The sequence below is a fragment of the Rhagoletis zephyria genome, unplaced genomic scaffold (genome assembly GCF_001687245.7).
Source record: "Rhagoletis zephyria isolate East Lansing unplaced genomic scaffold, Rhagoletis_zephyria_1.1 Rzeph_scaffold_03649, whole genome shotgun sequence".
NCBI lineage: Eukaryota > Metazoa > Arthropoda > Insecta > Diptera > Tephritidae > Rhagoletis > Rhagoletis zephyria.
Window position 1 is genome coordinate 1 of NW_016160732.1, and position 24,037 is coordinate 24,037.

A 24,037-nucleotide genomic window follows, 5' to 3' on the forward strand; every position below is an offset into this window, starting at 1 on the left:
AACCGCTTGCAATTGAAACAACGGGCGTAGACCTTAACCAGACCCGATTCCAATGGGCCTTAGCCTTATGGCATGGGGGGAGGGGGGTGGTTAAACACCGACAACCTAACCGATTTTAACTTCCTACCCAAAGCGCTTAGTTCCGCAAATGAAATGGCGAAACTAGTTCCAGCTACATCTGATAAAATGTCAGATGATTCGTCCTTATTATTCCTAATATCTGACTCTCCGACAGTGGCTCCTATAACCTACCGAACATAATGTTCATCCCCGTCACACACAAACCGATGGAGTCATTCGCTCCCTGAATCCGTGGGCAGAAACTTAATCTTTAGCTCATTTGTTGATTCATCCTAACTACCTAGCGAAAGCCTTACGGACCTCGACCACAACAATGCCTTACAGAAAATAGATCAAGCGCATCGCTAAAGAGTTGAGCACGGTCTACGCTGCGTACCTCAATTATCTCGTCGACCTTTTCTAAACATGTGAAAAGACATGCCTAGCTTCTCGCCATCGAAGTGTCTGGCTCGATACTGGTTCCACCGCTGTATCTCGCGCCCTATTTTCCGCCTGTTCCGGTTCATCCTTCTTAACTAATGCAGATCGACCAAGCGTAGCAACTATTTTCTCTTCATCTCGATCTGCTGGGTCATCTACACATCGGTTTTCGGCTTCACACGCCAGAAAGCAAACAGCAACAGTAATACCATGGCACGCTTAGGTACGGCAAGTCGAAAAGCTAGTTCCACTTACAAAAATTTGAATGAGGTGGGGGCAGAGCAATACAATCCCCGAGCTTCCAGTGCCTAAGAGTAGTAAGCTCGCCACCCATCAACTTGATGATCTGGGATAGGTTCAATTACTTCACCGGAGTACGCTCCACTCAAGTCACTACTAACCTCGACTTAGATACCTGACATACAAGGACCAGACAGGCTTCCTATGAGCTATAGGTACGAGAAGATTATCAAAGAAACCCGTGAGCCGCTACTAAAATTAATATTTTATTAAACCTGCTCTTCAGACGACATTTATGCATTCAGATATATGATTTAAATTACAATACATTCCAGATACGAGTTGCAGCAGGAAGTTTTCTTTCTTACCTTAAAATATTTTTAATAAAAAAAAACAGTATAAACTCACTCGACCATGGCCACGACCACAGCCAACTCGAGCCCTTAAAATTAATTTATTGTACTTTCTGTTTGCCTTTTAAACCGTTGACTTTTCGCAGACCCCAGCGCACTAACAAAACAGCAACTCCTAGAGCCGCCCCTACAGCAGCCGCCACCAGAGCAGCAACATCCAGTAAATAGAATTGGTACCACTTCAAATCCAAGCCAGCAGCACGCAAATGACGCGCTCCATTGTGGCGTAGCACATATTGGATCCAATAAAGCGCCGTCTCACGCGGACCCATTGGACGATCGCGGAAAATGCGCGAGAACCGTTTGGCAGTATCCCGATAGGTTGGGTTGAAGAGCAATTGCTCCAGACCACGCTTCAAGGCTTCACGTGTAAGTGTATGGAATTCCAAGTTAATGGCAAAGCCATTAGCAGCTGCCTTCCTCAGATTTAGGTGCTGTTAAAGGGAAGAAATCCAAATGGTTTTGCAAATAATGTGAGTTTTTCTTTGGTTTGGGAAATATATATGAATATACCTGGTCAGTATAGAAGGGCATACCTAGTATTGGCACGCCATTATACACGGCTTCTTGTGTGCCAAAGAGTCCGCCATGTGCAATGAAAACACGCACATTAGGATGCGCCAAGATATCACTTTGCGGCAACCACTTTCTAATCATTACATTAGCTGGCAAATTCGCTATACTTTCATTTTCAAATTTCCACAAGACGCGTTGCTTCAACTGCCGGAAGACGTCAAGGAACATGTGTAGCTTTTCAAGTGGCATGTCCTTACTCTCAACCTGAGTGCCCAAACTGAAATAAATAGCGCCATGCTCTGCATCATCCAAGAAATTCTTTAAATCAGAGGGTAGTGGCTTTGGCGGATAAATATGCATGCCACCGACACAGATCATGTTGTCCATTTTAGGTTCCGCTGAAGCTAAGGGTGTATAGTTATTGATGAATACGGCCGAGAGATTCCTACTCATCGCCGAAACACTAGGAAATTGGACTTAAAAGAAATTACGAGGAAAATTAGTTATTTTATTTTACTTTACAAATATCTGTAAGCTTCTTACTTGGCAAATGTCCAAAATATTTCTTTACAAGCTCGTCCATTTTTGGAAAGTAACTTAATTCTCGCTCTATGTCCAGGCGAAGTGAATAGTAGGTATTGGTAATTCTCTCCCAAAAGCTCATGCGTTCGGTTAGTGGCAGGAAGCCCATTGGTACATATGACCAAGGCGTAATTAAGCCGAACATTTGACTCATGAAATTCTGTTGGGCAAATGTTGCAGTGCTCACCACAGGCACTTTGTAGATATGGGCCAAGGCAAGAAAGGCATCTTGAAAGAATTGTTCCACTAGCAGTAAATCATACACATCTTCCGTTTGTTTGGCATTAATAATTGCCTGTACTTTTGGTAGTTTAAGCGCATGGTCCGTGGTGGCCACGCCCAAAATTTCAACCAAATTTAGAAACAGGGTCACATCGTTTTTCATTTCATAGATCGAAGTTGAACCGGCGTGTTCATTAACTGTAACGGTAGTGTACAAAATATGGTAAAATTCGTTAATGTGTAATTGAGTAGCTATGTGTAATTTGACGTATCATAAACACTCACTCTTGGTCCAAACATCGTACTCCGGCTCAATGAGTATCTCAGTGTAGTTGCTGCCTAGTTTGAGTGGCTCAAATGTGTACGCAGTAATCATGGTGACCTACAGTTGGTTAAAAGAATAAACTCTTCAATAGCATAATGTAAAATTTGAGCGTAATTATTTTCTTACCTGATGTCCGTGCTTCACCAACTCACTAATCAAAACCCGATGCATCATAAAGTGACTTTTGCCTGGGAAGGCGTAGACTGCTAGTATTCTGGCGCCATCCACGTTTGGTGCTTGAGCGACTAGTATGGCGAGTGCCAACAGGCTGCCGAATATTGCCGAACGCTGTACAAAATTAGTTGATGAATTAGTATTTATGTAAATAACAACAATAAATAATTAGTGTATAGTAAAATAGTGCGCAGTAGTCGGTGTTGACATTTTGGGTATGCCTCACTAGATTTTGGGGTTATTCTGGGCTAATACGGAGAAAATTCGGACTCGAGAAAGGCGCCAATTTTATGCTACTTTCATTAAATTGTGTAAGATATTAGCAGCTAATAATATGTTCTGGTAACAGAAGAAGGGCATAGATCCAAAACGCATGCCGGCATGTGAGAAAGGGGTTTCCTCTGAACACTCCTTCATTTAAATAGATTCTAGAATATTTCAGCAAAATTTGAGTGCGTTTGTTATTTGTTGCAGCAGCTTATCTATATGAGAACCTGTCACAGTGTGGCGTATACTAAAGGTATGAGGGGTCTACATCTAAAGTGATAATGGGATAAATTGCTTAAATTTATCAGTTTAATCGAATTATTTCATGACGGCACCTTGGTAAATAATTGCACAAAATTGTTTATTATTTAACTTATCTTCATTCTTACCTCGGCCATTGTGCTAACTTGCTTTATATGTGTTCGTAGTAAAATCGACAACCTGTCAGACTGTCAGGGTTGAATTTTACTGAAATTTACAGTTTATCCACGAAAATCGTTTGGTTAAATAAATTTCCATACAAAGTTTGACAGTTTATTTATCAAAATGATAAGTTTATCATTTTATCAAGTTTATCAACAGTTTATCACTTTTGATGAAGACCCCTATTGAGTTCTTTAGAACTGCGTCTGATGTACATAGTAGCTCGGCATTATTTCTGGCCAAATATTAATAATCCTTTTAATGCAAAACCGGAAAAACCACCGCCATTCATTGAATGCACAAAAGCGCGAGCGAATGCCACAAGATACACATACCACGAATTATGAAAAACAAGCTGTATATACTATAATTAGCAAATTCAGACTCAGTTTGAAACTCATATTTACTTACAAATTAACGGAAAAGATGTAGCCAAATTATTATTTTTTTTTCTTTAGCACTGAACGACACCCACAAGCTAACAAGTTAACATAAAAGTATTATCAATTATATGTAAGTGTTTGCTAAAACAAAACGCATGTGTCCAATTGACTACTGAGTGGCGCAGATAAGAGAATATTTTGTATTTTATCGAAACACTTTATAGTTTAAGGCCTATCTTATTTCTATATTTTTACAGCGCAATTGGAACTTTATCAGCCTTACTGTTCTTTTCCTATACCAGAGAAAATAATTAAAAATTTTCTTAGAATAATTTAAATAAAAAAGTATAAAAACACATATGTAACCAGCCAAATTATTTTAATAAATTTATAAAAAACATGTGTTGCTAATCATTTTCACGCACTCTTTTTATTAAATATTTCTTTTTTACTTTATTACAAATTTCCTGTTTTTATTTCCTTTGGCTTAAGGTTATAAACAATTACCATTTTATTTATTTTGTGCAACTAAAACTGTATCTTTTTATTAAATTATTTATTCATTTAATAATTTCGGACTTTTTACTTTGGGTCGCAAGGCTGGTCACTGCACTTTGAGAAGAATGTACCTGTACTGAAATGATAATATGTCATTTCCTTGGATTTATATAATACATATTTAAATGAAATTTCAAAGTTTTTATTGATAAACTGAAAGATAACTGTTTCATTCGGAATCCCATAACTTGCTATCTCCAATAAGTGCTGCCAAGTTACGTAGACAGTGCAAAGACTTATGGCGTTTTCGTTTCTATCGAAAAAATGCAACCTTATCTTTGCCAATGAGAAGGTAAAATTTTTTGTAGAAACGAAAACGCCATTAGAAATTGGAAGTAAAGTTGCCCTTTAGGCATAGTATGATTCTGGAATCGGCAGTGAATTGCCGCAAATCCTTCAATGTGAGGGAAGGATGGTTCGCTTTGCAGATGCTCTCAAAACAAAGGCATTGTAACATAGTAAATACATATGTACATGGAAACGAAAAAGCTCACAAAATTACAATAAATAGTACTTCTACACCACTTTCACCGTCCTGGAAGAGGTTAGGAATCCTACTCATTTCCTGCAAGCTTATGATAAGGAAGTTTTAGCCAAAGCAAGCAGGTGGGTAAACAGCCCAACGCAGGGATCACACGATTTGTACATTTGTATATGTGTCAGTCACAGAGTGTTGTTGTCTCGAAATTTTTATCGAGAATGAGTTCAGCTAAATTACAACTTTGGAAACAACACCACTGTGTAACGACGAAAATGCACAAATCTTCGTGCGTTCCCAACTTAAAGCAATGATAATTCAGTTAATTCAAGAACAATACTGTGAAATTATTAGAAAATGATGGCAACACTATTTCCACTTTACAATCTAATGCAAGGATTGATAACATAATCAGACATACATAGGAATGGCAAAAATAAAATAAAATAATCGATTAATTAATCATGTGATTAATCACAACCAAAAAAAATTAACTGCAATTATTGAGAAAGAATCGATTAACCGAATTTTCAAAGGCACTTTTTTACAGTGAGTATTCCCAAAAACAATTTTCCATACAAAATTTCTAATTCTCTTGTTAATTAGCCTTAAATATAATAAAACGAGCACTTTTAGCGGCGATAATTATTTATTATTTAACCAAGCTTGCAAAAACGAAAATTTGATAAGCGTGTTGTTGTTGAGTAGTTGCGTTCCTCGGTGGCTGTACCAACTAAATTACGATATTTTTTCGAAACAGTTTTCATTTACTCCCAAGCTTCGATGATATTCCGCTTTAGTTCTAGGACTTGACAATCAAAATAAAAACTCATTTAATCTTGCGAGTGACCCAAATCACCTTCGTTTGTGTACAAGAGATATATGAGTGGACCATAGATCGAAGTCGAAGATCGTTTCCATAAAATCATCTGCGCACATTATTTCATTTCGCAAGAACTTCATTACTGATGCCAATGCTAACGGATGTTTTTTGAAAAACTCGGGCCGAGTAAAGTTGATGCAGCTAGCAAAGAAGAATGTTCGATAAATGGATTTTAGTCAACTACAGAATTCATATTTCCTGAAAATATTTTTACGATTATTTCAGAATTAATCGATTAATTAAACAAAAACTATGATGCAATTGAATCGTAAATTGGACAAAAAAAATCGATTGATTTAATGAAATGATTAATCGCTGCCATCCCTAGACATACATACATATAAACGAAAGGGTATATAAACCCACGCAGTCAAGTAATGGGTACTACATAAACACTTTTCTAGATAAGAACTGAGATGCAAATCGTTGATACAATAAATAAACAAACTAATTGCAATTAGATACGGTTTGTTATAGCCACTTAGTGTTAATCACATGAAAAGAATATTATTTTAATATGTTTCACACTACGATTAGTCGTTGTTTGCTGGGCGCAAGGCTACCAAGGATTTTGATTTCAATCCGCGTTTAATTAAGAAATCTATATGCTTTGTGATTTGATTTATCGACTAAATTAAACATAAATTTTATTAGTGTCGGACAATCAAGAAATTTATTTATCATTCGTTGGAAAAATAAAAGATCAAGTTTATTTGTGATTAGGTTTGCCAATAATGTAATAAATAATAATAAAATCAGTTTTTTATTTCTTGGACGCATCAAATCACAAATAAATTTAATTCATGATTAGATTCTTCAAACAAATAATGCATTTTCATTTCTTAAGATTTGCTGCAAATTTCAATTCAAAAATTAATTCAATTTTTTGATTTCTGAATTGCCTATTTCACAATCACGCAACCATGAAACGAGGTACGCTAACCGCTGGGAAGAACGCCAGGAATTTACCGATCCCTTAATTATCATAGGCCCGGGTTAGTAATGGCAATGACATCGAAGGTGCTTCGGGAATCGGGACTTCTTTTATTTGCGAAATTTCACCATTTACTTTCACAAATTTTTAACTTGAAATGCAAAACCGCGTAAGTGAGGTTGCATAAATTATTTTCTAGAGAGTAAAAACACTCATATTTCAAAATGGTTCTCTTTTTTTATAAAGAAATTGCATTTCAGGACGAATGGATAAGGCTTGAACCAAGAGCTTGTGTGAGCAAATCCAATTTTTGGCAAAAAATGTCAGTTTGCATAACGACGATACGCGGTTTAGTACTTTAAACGACAATATGTAAGAATACACCTTCTTCATGCGTTCTGAAACCTAGTCGTCAACCCCATTTTCGAAATTATGTAGCCGGCATAATTTTCAAGTCCATAAAATAAAATGTTCTGCTTAAAAAAAAAACTTCTTCTAGTGATCAGGTAGCATGAATTTGATGAAATGTCATAATTTTATTAAAAGTCAAATGGTTAACAACAACAACGTATGTCATTAAATGAAACTACCTTTTTTTATGTATGTATGTATGGTTAATATATATATTTTATATCCATTTATGCATTTCAATTTCATACGTAGGCAAAATCCTTTCTTTTTAACCTTCTCGAAGCCCTGCGTCTTCCAGAAAGAAGGATTTAAATTGTTCTGTAATCGAATTGAATAGCAGATGTGATGCTGATGTATTTAACTGTAGATAATTCAGTAAGTTGATTTTTTTTATGTACCACGGCGCTCCGCGTATTTTTTTACTGTAGTCTTTATATTTTATTAATACTGGAGTTGCAAGCTGTTCCCCAGGGACTGATTCCATACGCCCAGCATGATTTGATCGCGCTATTCCAGGCTAAATTTCTATTCAGAGCCATTTTTTAGTATGGATTTTCCGTTTTCTTGTAGAGGTGGGCACGTTTATTTATTTTTATTGTTAATGTTGTTTGAATGCACTTACTTACTCTCATTCACCCTAAGACGCCAGTCCCCAAGGCATTTCTCGTCGACCTATTCTAAATATGTGAACAGACATGCCTAACTTCCCGCCATCGAAGTGTGCGCCCCATCTGGTTCGATCACTCGCTCGCCGTTCACTACGACTGGTGCTGCTAGCGGTTCCATCGCTGTATCTCGCGCCCTATTTTCTGTCTGATTTTCTGGTTCATCCTTCTCACCGAGTGCCTCTTGCAGGTCGACCAAGCGCAGCAACAATTTGCTCTTAATCTCGATCTGCTGGATCATCTCCACACCGTTTTCTGGCTTCACACGCCAGAAAGCAAACGTAGTCAACGGCATCCACCATCAGTAATACCATGACACGTTTAGGTCCAGCAAGTCGAAAAGCTAGTTCCACTTACAAAAATTTGAACGAGGTGGGAGAAGAGCAGCATAATCCCCGAGCGTCCAGAGCCTACGAGTAGTAAGCTCGCCACCCATGCGGTCACAGTGGATATTGGGATTGAACAGAGGGTCAACTTGATGACCTGGGATAGGTTCAATTACTTCACTTCAATAAGATATTTGTTATTAATTATAAAGTGATGCCATTAAATTAAGTAGAACTTATATTATAAAATTTTGGAAAGCTTTTTTATGAAATAAATAGATTTTAATTGCAATACATTCCAGATATGAGTTGAAGCAGGAAGTTTTCTTTCTTACCTTAAAACATTTTTAATAATAAAACACAGTATAAACTCACTCGACCATGGCCACGGCCGCAGCCAACTCGAGTCCTTAAAATTAATTTATTGTACTTTCTGTTTGCCTTTTAAACCGCTGACTTTTCCCAGACCACAGCGCAGTAACAAAACAGCAACTCCTATAGCCGCCCCTACAGCAGCCGCCACCAGAGTAGCAACATCCAGTAAATAGAATTGGTACCACTTCAAATCCAAGCCAGCAGCACGCAAATGACGCGCTCCATTGTGGCGTAGCACATATTCGATCCAATAAAGCGCCGTCTCACGCGGACCCATTGGACGATCGCGGAAAATGCGCGAGAACCGTTTGGCAGTATCCCGATATGTTGGGTTGAAGAGCAATTGCTCCAGACCACGCTTCAAGGTTTCACGTGTAAGTGTATGGAATTCTAAGTTAATGGCAAAGCTAAGGGCGTATAGTTATTGATCAATATGGCCGAGAGATTCCTGCTCATCGCCGAAGCACTAGGAAATTTTACTTAAAAAAAAAATACAAGGAAAATTAGTTATTTTATTTTTCTTTACAAATATCTGTAAGCTTCTTACTTGGCAAATGTCCAAAATATTTCTTTACAAGCTCATCCATTTTTGGAAAGTAACTAAATTCTCGCTCTATGTCCAGGCGAAGTGAATAGTAGGTGTTGGTAATTCTCTCCCAAAAGCTCATGCGTTCGGTTAGTGGCAGGAAGCCCATTGGTACATATGACCAAGGCGTAATTAAGCCGAACATTTGACTCATGAAATTCTGTTGGGCAAATGTTGCAGTGCTCACCACAGGCACTTTGTAGATATGGGCCAAGGCAAGAAACGCATCTTGAAAGAATTGTTCCACTAGCAGCAAAGCATACACATCTTCCGTTTGTTTGGCATTAATAATTGCCTGTACTTTTGGTAGTTTAAGCGCATGGTCCGTGGTGGCCTCGCCCAGAATTTCAACCAATTTTTGAAACAGGGCCACATCGTTTTTCATTTCATAGAGAAAAGCTGAACCGAGGTGTTAACTGTAACGGTAGTGTACAAATATGTTAAAATTCGTTAATGTGTAATTGAGTAGGTATGTGCAATTTGACACTCACCCTTCGTGTAAAAACTGTACTCCGGCTCAATGAGTATCTCAGTGAAGTTGCTGCCTAGTTTGAGTGACTCAAATGTGTGCGCTGTAATCATGGTGACCTACAGTTGGTTAAAAGAATAAACTCTTCAATAGTGTAATGTAAATTTTGAGCGTAACTATTTTCTTACCTGATGTCCGTGCTTCACCAACTCATTAATCAAGACCCGATGCATCATAAAGTGACTTTTCGCTGGGAAGGCGTAGACTGCTAGTATTCTGGCGGCATCCGCATTTGGTCCTTGAGCGACTAGTATGGCGAGTGCCAACAGGCTGCCGAATATTGCCGAACGCTGTACGAAATGAATTGATGAATTAGTATTTAAATAACAGCAGTATATAATTAGTGTATGTATAATAATATATGTAGTGCATATTTTAAATTTCATATCAGAAATTGCACAGTAGTCCGTGTTGACAGTTTGGGTATGTCTCAATAGATTTTGGGGTTATTCTGGGCTATTAGGGAGAAAATTAGGTATAAAATCAGACCGTGATAGCTGAAGGAACCCAACTAGGGTTGCCAACATTTTCTTAGAAACTGATAGTACTTTTTCAAAAATATCTGAAAAAAATATAGTACACTTCAAATATATATAGTGAGATAGTCGCTTTATTTCCCTCAGCTCACCATTTCACAATCATAATAAAAAAAACTCTTACTGTGAATGCTGAAGTTGCAGGAATAGAGAGCATAAGCGAAATAATTTTAAGTAAATTTGGTAAATCTTTCCAAGTATTTTTAAAAATGTTGCCATTTTACACAAAAAATAGTACTATACTATATATTATAGTACGGTTGGCAACCCTATGCCTAACCCACATTTTTTTGTTTTGTACTTTATTGCATAAAATAATTTCGAATATGGTAAATTTTATAGTAAAATTCGTTGATTTATCAATTTTAAATTACAAAGCTACGTAGCGTTACAAAGATTATTTTGGCATTTATTTTAATTTCTCCACCATAAACACAAAAGTGGCCTAAGCTGGTTAGGAAAATCAAGCTCGATAAAAGTTGAGATCTGGTTAAGTTCAATTAAGGCACGGCTAAGAGGTGCATTACGGGCATAGTTAGTTCTATTATTATTGCCATACAACGGATAGTAACTACGTGGTACCCTTCTCGGAACATTAAAATTTATTTTCTCTAAAAGGGCCGGACACTAAGAACAAAAGTTAAAGAGAGGACAGAGCTCCTGCTTTTCAGAGATTTCAAATTTAAAAGAATCCTGCTTAATTTTTTACTCCAAATCTCTGAAGACGATCAATCGATTCGTTAATTCATATACCCACTTCCATTTATACCAGGTTCATCCAAATTAGATAACTAGCGCACTAAGGTTCAATCGGGTTTTTGTTTTTTTAATTCGTTGACAACGGATTCGCTTACCGGACCCGAGAAAGACTCAAATTGAATGCACAAAAGCGTGATTTGTTTCAAATGCATAAACATAAATAATAAATAAATATGAAATTTGATCTTGATTAATACATTTTCAAAAAATTTACAGCACAAAAACAAAAACAAATCGTTTTAATAGTTTTCAAAATAAGTCGAGACCGGGCCGAGGAAAAAATTTGGAAAAAATCACACATACACACATTAAAATTCCCTATGAAAGAAATATTTTTTTTCTTGAAAAATTTTTCACAAACAAATTTTTTGGTAAAAAAATTATAAAAGATTACAATGGTAGCTCTGAGTATTGCACAATATTTACTTAGAATTTTTTTTTTGAGTATGCAGTTTTGTAGCCATTAAATTTAGAAAAACAAAGTACAAGTGCAAAGCGATTGCACAACTGATGTTATTTTTTTTTTAATTTTCTTTGCGCACTTTCTTCCGCAAGAAAAGAGTGCAAAAAGCTGTCAGCATAAAAATTATTAAAAATCAACGGCGTACTCAAATGAAAAATCGAAAAAATTTAAAAAATTTGTAAATTTGTAATGTTGAGCTTCTGCGTAAAAAAATTCATAGCTCAAATTATTGTAGAGTATACCCCATAATACTATAGTTAAATATTGCACAATACTCAGAGCTACCATTGTGATTTTTTTCAATTTCTTTGAGATGGCATATTTCCAAAAACTATTTTTTTTGATAACATAACTGTATTATCAATTATATGTAAGTAAGTGTTTTCTAAAACAAAATGCGTCTGTCCAATTGACTACTGAGTGGCGCAGATAAGAGAATATTTTGTATTTTATCGAAACACTTTATAGTTTTAGGCTTCTCATTCCAATAGAAGGGCCTATATTATTTTTATATTTTTACGGCGCAATTTGAACTGTCTCATCTTTGCTGTTCTTTTTCTATCCCAGAGGAAATAATTAAAAATTTTCTTAGAATAATTCTAATAAAAAATTATAAAAAACAAATGCTACCAGCCAAATTATTTTAGTAAATTTATAAAAACACATGCGGTGCTAATCATTTTCACACATTCTTTTTATTTAATTTTTTTTTTAATTTTTTACAAATTTCCTGTTTTTATTTCCTTTGGCTTAAGGTTATAATTATACAATTACCATTTTATTTATTTTGTGTAACTAAAACTGTATATTTTTATTAAATTATTTGTTCATTTATTAATTTCGGACTTTTCACTTTGGGTCGCAAGGCTGGCCACTGCACTTTGAGAAGAATGTACCTGTACTAAAATGCTAATGTGTTATTTCTTTGGATTTATATAATACATATATTAATGAAGTTTCAAAATTTTGATTGATAAACTAAACGATTACTATTTCATTCATAACTTGCTATCTCCACTAAGAGCTGCCAAGTTACGTAAACAGTGCAAAGACTTATGGCGTTTTCGTTTCTACCGAAAAATATAACCTTCTCTTTGGCCTCTACGGGCACAAAAACTAAGAAGAGGGCAATGAGAAGGCAACCGTTTTTGTAGAAACGAAAACGCCATTGAAAGTTAGAAGTACAGTTACTCTTTAGGCATCTGATTCTGGAATCGGCAGTGAACTGCCGCAAATCCTTCAATGTGAGCGAATGTGGGCGGTTTGCTTGGCAATTGATCGCAAAATAAGGGCATTGTAACATAAGTACATACATGGAAACGAAAAAGCTCACAAAATTACAATAAATAGTACTTCTCCACCACTTTCACCGTCCTGGAAGAGGTTAGGAATCCTGCTCATTTCCTGCAAGCTTATGTTTGGGAAGTTTTTGCAAAAGCAAGCAGGTGGGTAGTAAGAATACTCAAGTTACTTGATCTAGAGCCGAAAGCAGGGATCACACGATTTGTACTTTTATATATTTGTCAGCCACAGAGTGTTGTTGTCTCGAAATTTTTAATGAAAATGAGTTCAGCTCAATTACAACTTTGCAAACACACTACTCTGTAACGGCGAAAATGTACAAATGATAATTCAATTATATTAGAGAATGATGGCAACAGTATTTCAACTTTACATTCTTATGCTCGAAAGCAAGGACTGATAACATAATCAGACAAACATATTGATATCTGTACCTACACAGTCAAGTAATGTAGTACCCATAAACACTTTTCTAGATTAAAACTGAGATGCAAATCATTGATACAATAAATAAACAAACTAAATGCAATTAGATACGGTTTGCTATAGCCACTTAGTACAAATTTGTTAATCACATGAAAAAAGAGTGGTATTTTACTATGTTCCACACTACGCTACCTCGTTACCATGGCAGCATTCGGCAAATTCGATATCCAAATATATATATTCAAACAAATAATATTTGACTTTAACTTGGGCTTGAACAGCCACGTACGCTTCCGGACTAAATACTGCAGCAAGTTCCATGCCAATATCTACATATAACTGTTCCTCTAACGCATAAAAAGTCAGGTGGGTATATTTTCATCTGTTTATTGTTTTGAATATCACTGGATATGGTATTTCTTTTATCGTTGAATTTGAATCGAATGAAATTTGTGGTTGGGTTATTATTAGTTATTAAAATAGGGCATTGGGTTAAAGAATGAAAATGATGAATAATAGCTATTTCTTTCTCTTCATCGCTCCTCGCCCACTTCCCCTTATGAGTTCGCATAATTTATATTCTAATACGGATCGTTTTTCATACTTAATGAAGAGATAATTTCTATATACTATATCATTCATTGAGAGCAACACTCCACATTAGCTTAACTGATTAATTTTAAATTAACAAATAGTGCAATAAAGACACAAACAATATATCTTAAATCGAAAAAGAAATACTGATTGCTACGTTATCACCTTCACGTATGGAATAAAAGTAACAAACGCTGACTTGCCAAAAGACTCCCAAAAAATGCAGAGTAATATACAAGTAAACAAAAGATAACTCATGCTATCACTAACCGAATGAACTTATCTTATGTGTTTGATAAAGCAATCGCGACACAACAAACAGATTTTAGTTCCTACAGTGACTCAAACAAGTGTTCTCAAGGTGAGCTTATCTTTCTAATATTTATTAACAATTATTGTCAAGCTAAATACTTTTTTGTTTTATTTCATCACAAATTCTAGGTTCTTAGCAACTTCTGATGTATATAAATGAAGCTAATAAAATCGATATTCCTAGTCGCCTGCGACGTCGATAAAATTTCTTCATCAAAAAATAGCCCTCGTAAGTCCAACTCCAGCTACGCTGACCACAGTAATTCTGCAAGAAACACCTTTCCGGTCAAACACTGTGGTCAGCGTAATTGAAGTTGGATTTGCGATGGCTATTTTTTGATGAAAAAATTCCATCGATGTCGAAGTCGACAACCATAACAGGATCGATTACACTGGATCACAAATTTTAATTTGGTTCCTGTCAATGTTATTGTGGCTTATTAACATTTCATTTTAATACTAAAAAAAATAAAAATTAAAATTGGTTCATTTTAATCACGTATAACCTACGAACCAATTTAAAAATCTTAATATAAAATACAGCAAACGAAAGCCAATGAAATTCTCCATAAACCGTATATACATCACTTTCCCATAGGGCTTATAGTTTCTGACAAATTAATTCATCATTCCAGCCTTTTTATTTTTTAATGAAAAAATGAAAAAAGTCAAACTTTAACAGAAGAAAAAAAAACAGGTTCTGTGCCAAATTTTTGCATTTGTACTAAAGCCTGTTCTGTTACAAAAAAAAATAAAAATCGAGTTACTGATGAAGAAAATCGATGGTCACATGAAAAACCGCAAAGGTTTGTTGTATGAAATATGAGCAAAAAAGCGTGTTACTTCTGTAGGTGTACGCGGCGTATGAGTAACTTCTTTCGTGCTCAATTTTCATAAAAATAGTCTTGCGCATTTTTATTTGACCACTCATTATTTCGTATTTATCCATCGATTTTCTTCATCAGTAACTTGATTTTTTTGATATCTCGAAAACGTATCCATAGAAAAAAAATTAACTTGATTTTCGGTATCACCGAGCGATTCTATATAGGAATTGGATAGCGGTATCCAAAGAACATTTTTGCTGTAAACCAGTGTTATTAAATGTTTTCTTTACTGATTGTTTTTTGCTTCTACCACGCTTCACCTTCTGCAAAACCCTACGTTCTAACCAACGCAGTAGCCACCACTATAGCAACCAAATCCGTTTTGCATTATTTCAAATGGTGGAGTTGGAGAGCAAATGATCCGGAGCCGAAAAGTCATTTGCTGGGGAAAAAATTGAGGTTGGTTAGAAAAACATTTAAACGCATGAAAAACATTTTTTTTTGTTCATATTAAGTCCACCTGCTGGAAGTATTTTTACTTGCATGCTTAGAACCAGTGTGCCATGGATAAACGGTTTCTTGTGTGCCAAAAAGCCCACTGTCAGATCGCGTGTACATTAGGGTGTGCTTAAATGTCATTTTGTAGCAACCATTTGGGATGAGCGGGTCAAGTCGATGTCATCATACCACCGCATATTTCTTTTAAGCCTACAAGGTGGCCTTAAAGACATTCCCGCAGCTGATAATAATAATTGACGGTAGGTGGTGTTAACGGGTCCTATCATAGACGTGTAATTCAACAATATTTCTTTAGGTGACAGACACCTATTACTTACTTACTTCCTTCATTAAATATAGATTATTCGCACCAAGTTCTTAACAAACAGTTATATTTTACGCTTATTGATAGACACCAAACGATGTAGAATTGAAACCTTATATATATACATATAATTATAAGCTGTTAGTGTTAAATAATATGATATGAGCAAAACGGGTGCAAAACTGGGTGACTCTCCCACTAATAACTTAAACGCTAAGTACTTCTTTAGCCCATACATTTTAATTTCTCAATGAACTTTTTGTTTGCTGCCCCACTTGTTTAATCTACGGATGACCCAACGTATTGTGAAAGTAACCAATCCACCTGCCACTGCCACAGCAGCCACCACCAGAGCAGCAACATCCAGTAAATAGAATTGGTACCACTTCAAATCCATGCCAGAAGCGCGTAAATGACGCGCTCCATTATGACGTATAACATAGTCGATCCAATAGAGTAACGTCTCACGCGGACCCATTGGACGATCGCGGAAAATACGCGAGAACTTTTTGGATGTATCCCGGTAGGTGGGGTTGAAGAGCAACTGCTCTAGACCACGCTTCAAAGTTTCACGTGTTATTGTATGGAAATCCAAAACTACGGCAAATCCACCAAGCTCGGCTTTCTTCAAATTTAATTGCTGGTGAACGAAAATTGGTTAGTTAGGAAGAAATTGAAGTGCTCGAAAAATTAATTTTTATTGTTTCATTTTAAGTTCACCTGATCGAAGAGGAACGGAATGCCCAGCACCGGTACGCCATGATAAACAGCTTCTTGGGTGCCAAATAGCCCACCGTGAGAGATAAAAGCGCGTACATTAGGGTGCGCTAAAATGTCATTTTGTGGCAACCAGTCTCTAGTCATAAGATTGGCTGGCAAATTTGGTATGCTGGCATTTTCGAACTTCCACAAAACGCGTTGCTTTAGCTGGCGGAAGACATCGATGAATATGTTTAGCTTCTCAAGCGGCATATCCTTGGCATGTACTTGTGTACCGAAGCTAAAGTAAATGACGCCTTGTTCGGCGTCATCTAAGAACATTTGTAAATCGGCGGGTAATGGCTTCGGATGATTGATATGCAGACCACCGACATTAATTATGTTATCCATTGTTGGTGTTGCGGACGCTAAAGGAGTGTAGTTATTGATGAAAGTAGCAGAGAGATTTCTGTTCATCTCTGAAATACTGGGGAATAGAACTGCGAATAATTTCAAAACAAAATATTAGTAAATAATAACGACTGTAATAGGGTAATATTTGTTTCTTACTTGGCAAATGTCCAAAGTATTTCTTCACCAATGCGTCCATTTTAGGAAAATAACTAAATTCTAAATGAAAGTCATTGTGTAATGAAATATAACTATTATAAGCTCGTTCCCAAAAATTCATACGCTCAGTAAGAGGTAGTAGACCATGTGGTATGTATGACCATGGTGAAATCATGCCGAACATTTGACTCATGTACAGTTGCTTGGCAAAAGTTTGAGAGCTCACTACAGGCACCTTATAAATGTGAGCCAAGGCAAGAAAAGCTTCTTGATGTAACTGCTCTACCAATAGCAAATCGTAGACGCCATCGGTCTTTGTCGCATTAATAATTGACTGGACTTTACGTTGTTTCAAAGCGTGTTCGGTAGTCTCCAAAGCCACAATTTCAAACATTTTAAATGCAGATAGGGCATCACTTTTCATTTCGTAAACTGTACTTGTATCGGCATTTTTGTTAACTGTAACCAATTTGCAACGAAACATCTAATAATAAGAAAGTTTTAGCAAGGAAAGTATATAGGTGCAACTCACGTAGCTTCCAGTAATCGTACACCGGCTCAATGAGTATCTCCGTATAATTGCTGCCCAATTTGAGTGGCTCAAGTGTGAATGCGGTGATCATGGTCACCTAAATATGCAAAGGTGGGAAAAAGCGTGTTTGATTTAATAAAAAAGCGAACAATTTTACATAACACTGTTCCTACCTGATGGCCATGTTTCACCACCTCGCTAATCAAAACTCGATGCATCTGGTAGTGACTACTGGCCGGGTGTGCGTATACAGCGAGTATTCTAGCGCCATCAATAGTGGGTGCCTGAGCCGCAAGTACAGTCAATGCTAATAGTCCAAAGAGCAGTTTCGAGTGCTTATTGTAAATGAAATTAACCAAAATTTACATTATTTTGATATCACTTTATGCGAATCAGCGGATATGCAAACCAAGCCTGGACATTTAGCTCGCGGGCGGAAGTGCAGTCACCAAACTAATTCAAATAAGTTTTTATAACATTTAATTTGGATTTCTCTCTGTCTACCTTGCTTCGCAAGTCCGTCTGTCATGCAGATTCGCCATATTCCCCTGAGCGTTAAGAGATCTAAATGAAGCAAAATCTGAGGAGCTACTCCGCAATGTAATATGAAGGAAAAATGCGATGCAATAGGCGATCGTCACTGCATATTATTAAGGATCGCATCGCTTTGCTCTTTCGTGTCGCATTACAAAGTAGCCTCCTGTACTGCATCCGAAAGCAGGTTTTGTGTCGATATTGAAAGTCCCTAAGCCTTCAATAAACATTAAGATATCCATTGGGAACGTTACGCTGGCTCATCGTATTGATTCTTTCAAAAACATCCCCTGCCTAAGCCTCGACAATCACAACAAACGGCCAACTTATTTCCCACTCGACTCTCACAGCAGCTGTGTGAGAGCATATTTCACATATCCCACATATCCCGCTCATTAAGTACCGCCGTATAGGAAATGGTCGGATTTCAGCGAACGCGAAAGATTAACTGTCGCCTACAGGCCTACGCTGCGATCGGGTGCAACGCGCGCTATGTGGGACCGTTATAGGGGAATGAAAAGGGAAGCGATATGTATTTGCGCCCAAAAGAAGACAGAGGCCGAAGTAAGTGAGTGCGAAGAGCTTTAAATGCTGGTCGAGAGGAAAAACGGCCGATAGTTTTATCAGAGAGTTAGGCGACTTAGGAAGTTTTCAATACCAGGGCGAACTCTTTTAAGAACAACAACGGCGACCTAGTGACCGATGTCCAGAAAGTACATAAATTATGGAGGGAACACTTTTCCACCCTACTGAATGGTAGCAGTTGAGAATACGATGCTTTTTCATAATTCATAGATGCAAAACACAAATTTTTATAATCATTTTAACACGTTACCTCTGACAGATTAGCAAATAACAGCAAGCATCCGTACCCAACCCACTTAGCTAGAGCCGCTTTATAAACCGGCCTTCAAATGTTCAACCTGAATAAATTTTTTTCGTAATTAAGAAAAACCCAAAAAACAGAAAGAAAATAAAAATTATGTATCGCGCTGACGGCATTCGTACTGCGGGAAGCCAATAAATAACAACAAGCACCTCTGTACATTTAGCCACTGCCATACATATGAATTTGTGCTCAAATGTTCAACTTGAATCACATTTCATACAATAGGCTTATTAACTATGAAAAAATCAAACCATAATTTCGTTGAAAAAATCATTGTGCTTTAAACCTTAAACCTTATTTCAAACAAAGTATGTATGTTCAGTTAGACTTAATGAAATAACGTTACATATGTAGTTATATGTGGGCGGTATTACGGCCATTTTCCAAAATTCCATAATAACTTTATTTCTTAAAAAAAAAGATATTGTAAAATGTACCTAAATTCAATTTAATCGGGGCTTTTGTTAATCTAAAATACTTTTTTATGAAAAAACGAAACGCGACTTGATAAATGTAATAAATTGTACACATCCGGACGTAACAAATGCCAGTTTTTTAGCCCTTCAGTTGAACATACCAAATATATCATGTATAATAAGAGGTATGTTTCTGTTCTGAAAATTTTATATGGAATCCATTTAATTAAGGAAGCTTGCGAATTCTAAGCCACTGCTTATTCCATGTAGACGGTCAAATTTCATGTTACTAATTTTTTTTACCTCCAATAAATGTAGCAGTAAAATTTTCAAGTTAAGTACCATGAAATGGGTAGGTAGATGACACTTACATTTTTAATGCAGATAGAACATTAGATATTTTATAAGCAGAAAACCCCAAACGCCAAATCCCGAAAATTGTCTGACTTTATTTATGTCTCGTAAACATTTAAAATTTGTATTTCAACCCTCAGTATAAAAATTAATATCAGCTGCAATCGCTTTGAAAAATATCTGGATCAAAAAGCTTGGAAATTTTATTTTCATTCTGCTAAAGCTTTTTCAAACACCTTTCGTATGTTACACATCTGGGGTCGTTTCATTGAGTTTTAAATTTTTAAACTTAACTTTTTAGATTGGTGATAACGCAGATGAAAGATGTTTATAAGGCGAAGATTTGTGTAAATACCTTTCCTTTCCTTTGATGCCAAAACTGTAATATTTAATATATCTTATCGATTTAATTGAATTAAAAGTTTTGAAATAAGTGGCAACTCTGTTTAAACATATTTTCCAAACTAAGATTTCTTAAACCACTTTATTTTGACGTCCTTACTGCAACATTTCATTTACCATATACAATTTTTCGTTTAGTTAAATTTTTCAGAGATGGCAACACTCTCGAAATAAATTTTGAAAATTAGGCTTTCTTAAGCCGCTTTTGTTTAATCCCCTAATTGTAATAATATCTTATTTATGTTGTCACTTTAATCGAACTAAAATTTTCGAACATGTGGCAACTCTCTTCAAAAATATTTTCCTTCCTTCCTTAAACCTCTTATGTTTTTATATGGGACAATATGTGGGCAAAAAGTAGTGTTCACATTTTTCACCATAACGCTGGATCAATTTATCAGATAAGCAAACAAATACATATAACCTAAACATGCTCCTCTTATGTTTTAAGAAATTGTGAAAATTTCATCAAAATCGGTGCAGTGGCTTTTGAGTATTTGTATTTAATAAAAATTATTTTACAGTGCCAGTCAGGACAAAATAAAGTATTTAAGTAAATCTTACAGATTTAGAGTATAATTTTAAATAAATGAGTAAATCTGTTATATCACTATTGCAACTTTACTTTATATATAAAAAGATTACCATTATTATTTGTCTCATTTTGAATGTTTCTTAATTTTATAATCTCCTTTTATTTTTGTATCCGTCTAATAATTCCACTTTTTCAGGTAATTACGAGAGCACCGAAAGCTTATAGAGATATTTTGATACTGAAGTTTTATTTACTTATAGGCCTATATTTAAGTCAGACGTTTTTATGAAGATAGGCAGGGTTGCCAGATTGGATTTTTCTGGTTCTGTTCTATCCCAGGTATCTATTTTGTTAAATATTTTTTTAGTGTGTTTATCTTGCATACCGCCGGATTTAAGGGGGGAAAATAGACATACAAATTTTGGTACTTTCACTTTTGCTAAGTGTTTGGCCAAGCTTCTCCTACGATTTGTCGACTGTGGCTTGACGTTGTCGGAAAAAGGGGCAAATTTATTTTATTATAAACTTTTTCATGACATAAATACACACAGAGGTTTCCCATTGATTAATGGGGGGCAACCTTTCCTAATTTAGATGTTGCTCGAACTCGTGATGGAATCCAGGTGCCACGGAGTCGCAGTACGCACCTCTAGCCGCTCAGCCACAGCAGCTGACTGTAAGAAAATATGTGCTTGACCTTCCACTGTTAAAGAATTGTTTGTTAAATTTAAGTTTTGTTAAGAAATGTTAATAAAAGCCAACAAAAGTAAAAAAACTAATAATTCTATTTTCTAATCTCGGGGCTTGCGCATCAGAAAAGGTGGTTACCCTAAAGATAAGTATATATGTATAGGGTGATACAAGGGTGATGCAGATCTTTGACAGCAATTATTTGTGATATATTTAGGCGTTATTTTCAAACAATTGATACTACACGCTTAGGCAAGCTTAAATCCTGGAACAACTCAGTTGAACAACGCTTAAAAGGGATCCAAACGTTGCTGATGATTTAAAAAAAAAAAAACATAAACACATTCTCACCTAAACGCCAACGTATCCAGACAAGCAAAACTGTACCCACTGCAAGAAAAATCTATGCACCCAAAGTGAAACCACTGTTTGGTATGGTTTTTAGGTTAGCGGAGTCACCGGATCACATTTCTTCGAAAATAATGCCGCTCTGACGGTGAGCGGACGGTGCGATTTGCCGCACAGCCCACGCAGCAATGGCTTTATTGCTAACATCTGCGGTCTTATTGAATCACCCTATATGTGTGCAAATACATGGATTTGTACATATGTAATGTCAATGGGGTTGTACTTTATCTGCGCTATGTACGATTTAACTTCACTGTGGAAAATAAAAGCTTCGTCTTCCTAAGCTACTAACAACTTATATGCGAATGAAATGTCTACAGTCTCAGCGGTTCACATCTTTCATTACTTTTTATCTTGAGAGTATAATTACAGTATGATTATGAATGATAAAAAGTGATCCACAATGTTGCGCGGTATCTATCCGAAGACATACGCATATGTACAAACATATGTGTGTATTAGAGTTGGATTTTTTTTAGCTCAGTGCAAGGATTAAGTCACTTCTAGTTCATTCAATTCATTGAACTATTGTTAAACGAACGGAACTAATTCAGTACTAACTACAATTGGACACTCCTAACAAAAATTGTTTTTAGATCGAAACATCAAACTTGCATGTATTAGGGATGCCACGTTAACCGATTTTAATAATTCGTCTTTTAAAGGAAAGGTGTTACCTCCTAGGTGGTCCCATACTAATTTCGTTTCCCAGTAACATAAAAAAATTGCAGACTGATCCCTCTAACCTTGAGATCATTCATCATAAGATGACATCTTCAACAGCGTTAGTGACAAATGAAGATTTCAAATGAATGCACAATCCTGACATGAATAGTAAAAGCGACTTACAAACCTGGAGTAGTTTATAAGCAACCGCACTGCAACACTGCACTGATTAACTTAAAGCGCAGCTAGTCTAGAGTTAACTTAATTTAACTTACCGTAAGAAATCATCAATGGTTACTAAGCATGTCAACTTAAGCCGGAAGTGGAAATATTTTGTTTTTGTATTTTATCTTTTAGCTCTTTGACAGTTTGCCGCCTAAAATGTCACATCAAAAAAGTTCATGCGAAAAAATATGTTTGCGTACATTTAATTTTGAGAAATACAAAAACAAAAACTTGGTAAGCCTGATTCTCTCACCGCTCTCAATTTCCTTAAGGCCGTGACTTAAGAATCTAAAATCTACAGGTTCTTAAGTTGCTTACGTTAATTTAAGCTTTAACTAACCGCCAATACAGTTTCTCATACAACATAGGTTGGCTAAAATATTAAGTTAGGTAAAGTTACGGAAATTAAGTCTAGACTAACCGAGCTTTCACGAGAATAATACGTAACCACGTAAACATATTTGTCAAACGTGGATCCTAATAAAATTGAGCGTGGTGTAACGTATCCTTTAATAAAACACTCAGCTTTTTACAACTTATTAAATCGTTTTAATTTATTTTCGATTTTAATCGAATCGAAAGAAAAATTCATGAGCTTTACAATGGTGGTAAGCTTTTAGAAAAACCACATATACGGTGAGAAGTTATAAGTGTTAAAAAAATGCTTATTGGATGTCCCACCCATCACAGCAAAATATATATTTCTTAACGTAACATACAAATTCTTAAGTTTCCCATTTTTTAAATGAGGTCCTCCTATTAAAAATATAATAAATTTTCACATCAAATCAGCAGTTTTTTATTAAACTGATATCTAACTTCAAGTGTTACCAGTTTGACACTTGCCAAAATAATGCTAAAAAAAGAGAACTTACTAAAAATTTGAGCGAAAACTATTTAAAATTTGATAAATAACACTGATATGAGCGAAACGGGTGTCGGATTAGAAGGAACGTTTTATATATCGTCGCTGGAATAATGAGATAGTGTAACATGAAAGGTATAGTTTTGAGAAAAACGAATTGGAAGTTTTTATAAACCATTACAAACCATACAGATACAGTTTCGTTTTTCGGGAAGAAATTAGTGAGCCAAAGAGATATTTAAGAAAACTAAAGATTTTTCTAGTAGAGTAAAGGATTGTCTATCCAATGGTGCAATTATCGAATAATAGTGGCATTTACACTGTTTCTTTATTCGAGCGACGATATGTACATATGTTTACGCCTCAACCACAGTATATTGTGTCACTCGGTGAAACTCACCCAGTAATAATTTAAGAGC

The 24,037-nt window shown here is 35.9% G+C and overlaps 2 protein-coding genes across 2 annotated transcripts; both read right to left on the minus strand.

The window, feature by feature from the left end:
* Positions 1 to 1,195: 1,195 nt before the first annotated feature.
* Positions 1,196 to 4,684, minus strand: LOC108369406 (UDP-glucuronosyltransferase 2B20-like). The gene is made up of 6 exons (XM_017624506.1): positions 4,554 to 4,684; positions 2,926 to 3,087; positions 2,760 to 2,856; positions 2,214 to 2,672; positions 1,668 to 2,146; positions 1,196 to 1,588 (listed from the first exon to the last, which is right to left on the minus strand). The coding sequence occupies exons 1-6, from the start codon at positions 4,554 to 4,556 to the stop codon at positions 1,196 to 1,198; spliced, it is 1,593 nt and encodes a 530-aa protein (XP_017479995.1). The 5' UTR covers positions 4,557 to 4,684.
* A 4,038-nt stretch (positions 4,685 to 8,722) lies between these two features.
* LOC108369399 (UDP-glucuronosyltransferase 2C1-like) lies at positions 8,723 to 22,623 on the minus strand. Its single transcript, XM_017624499.1, has 10 exons — positions 22,609 to 22,623; positions 17,808 to 17,969; positions 17,635 to 17,731; positions 17,103 to 17,561; positions 16,554 to 17,032; positions 16,090 to 16,473; positions 9,920 to 10,081; positions 9,754 to 9,850; positions 9,526 to 9,661; positions 8,723 to 9,083 (listed from the first exon to the last, which is right to left on the minus strand). Exons 1-10 carry the CDS (start codon positions 22,621 to 22,623, stop codon positions 8,723 to 8,725), a joined length of 2,352 nt encoding a protein of 783 aa, XP_017479988.1.
* Positions 22,624 to 24,037: the final 1,414 nt, after the last annotated feature.

Excerpts from the sequence above, each read along its gene's own strand:
- LOC108369406 (XM_017624506.1), bottom strand. Across the intron at positions 2,673-2,759 it reads GTACGATGTTTGGACCAAGA|TTAATGAACACGCCGGTTCA; the intron begins GTGAGTGTTTAT and ends CTACCGTTACAG. Across the intron at positions 2,147-2,213 it reads ATATTTTGGACATTTGCCAA|TCCAATTTCCTAGTGTTTCG; the intron begins GTAAGAAGCTTA and ends ATTTCTTTTAAG.
- LOC108369399 (XM_017624499.1), bottom strand. Across the intron at positions 17,033-17,102 it reads ATACTTTGGACATTTGCCAA|TTCTATTCCCCAGTATTTCA; the intron begins GTAAGAAACAAA and ends AATTATTCGCAG. Across the intron at positions 10,082-16,089 it reads AGTGGGGCAGCAAACAAAAA|CGTTCGGCAATATTCGGCAG; the intron begins GTTCATTGAGAA and ends CATTTCGTACAG.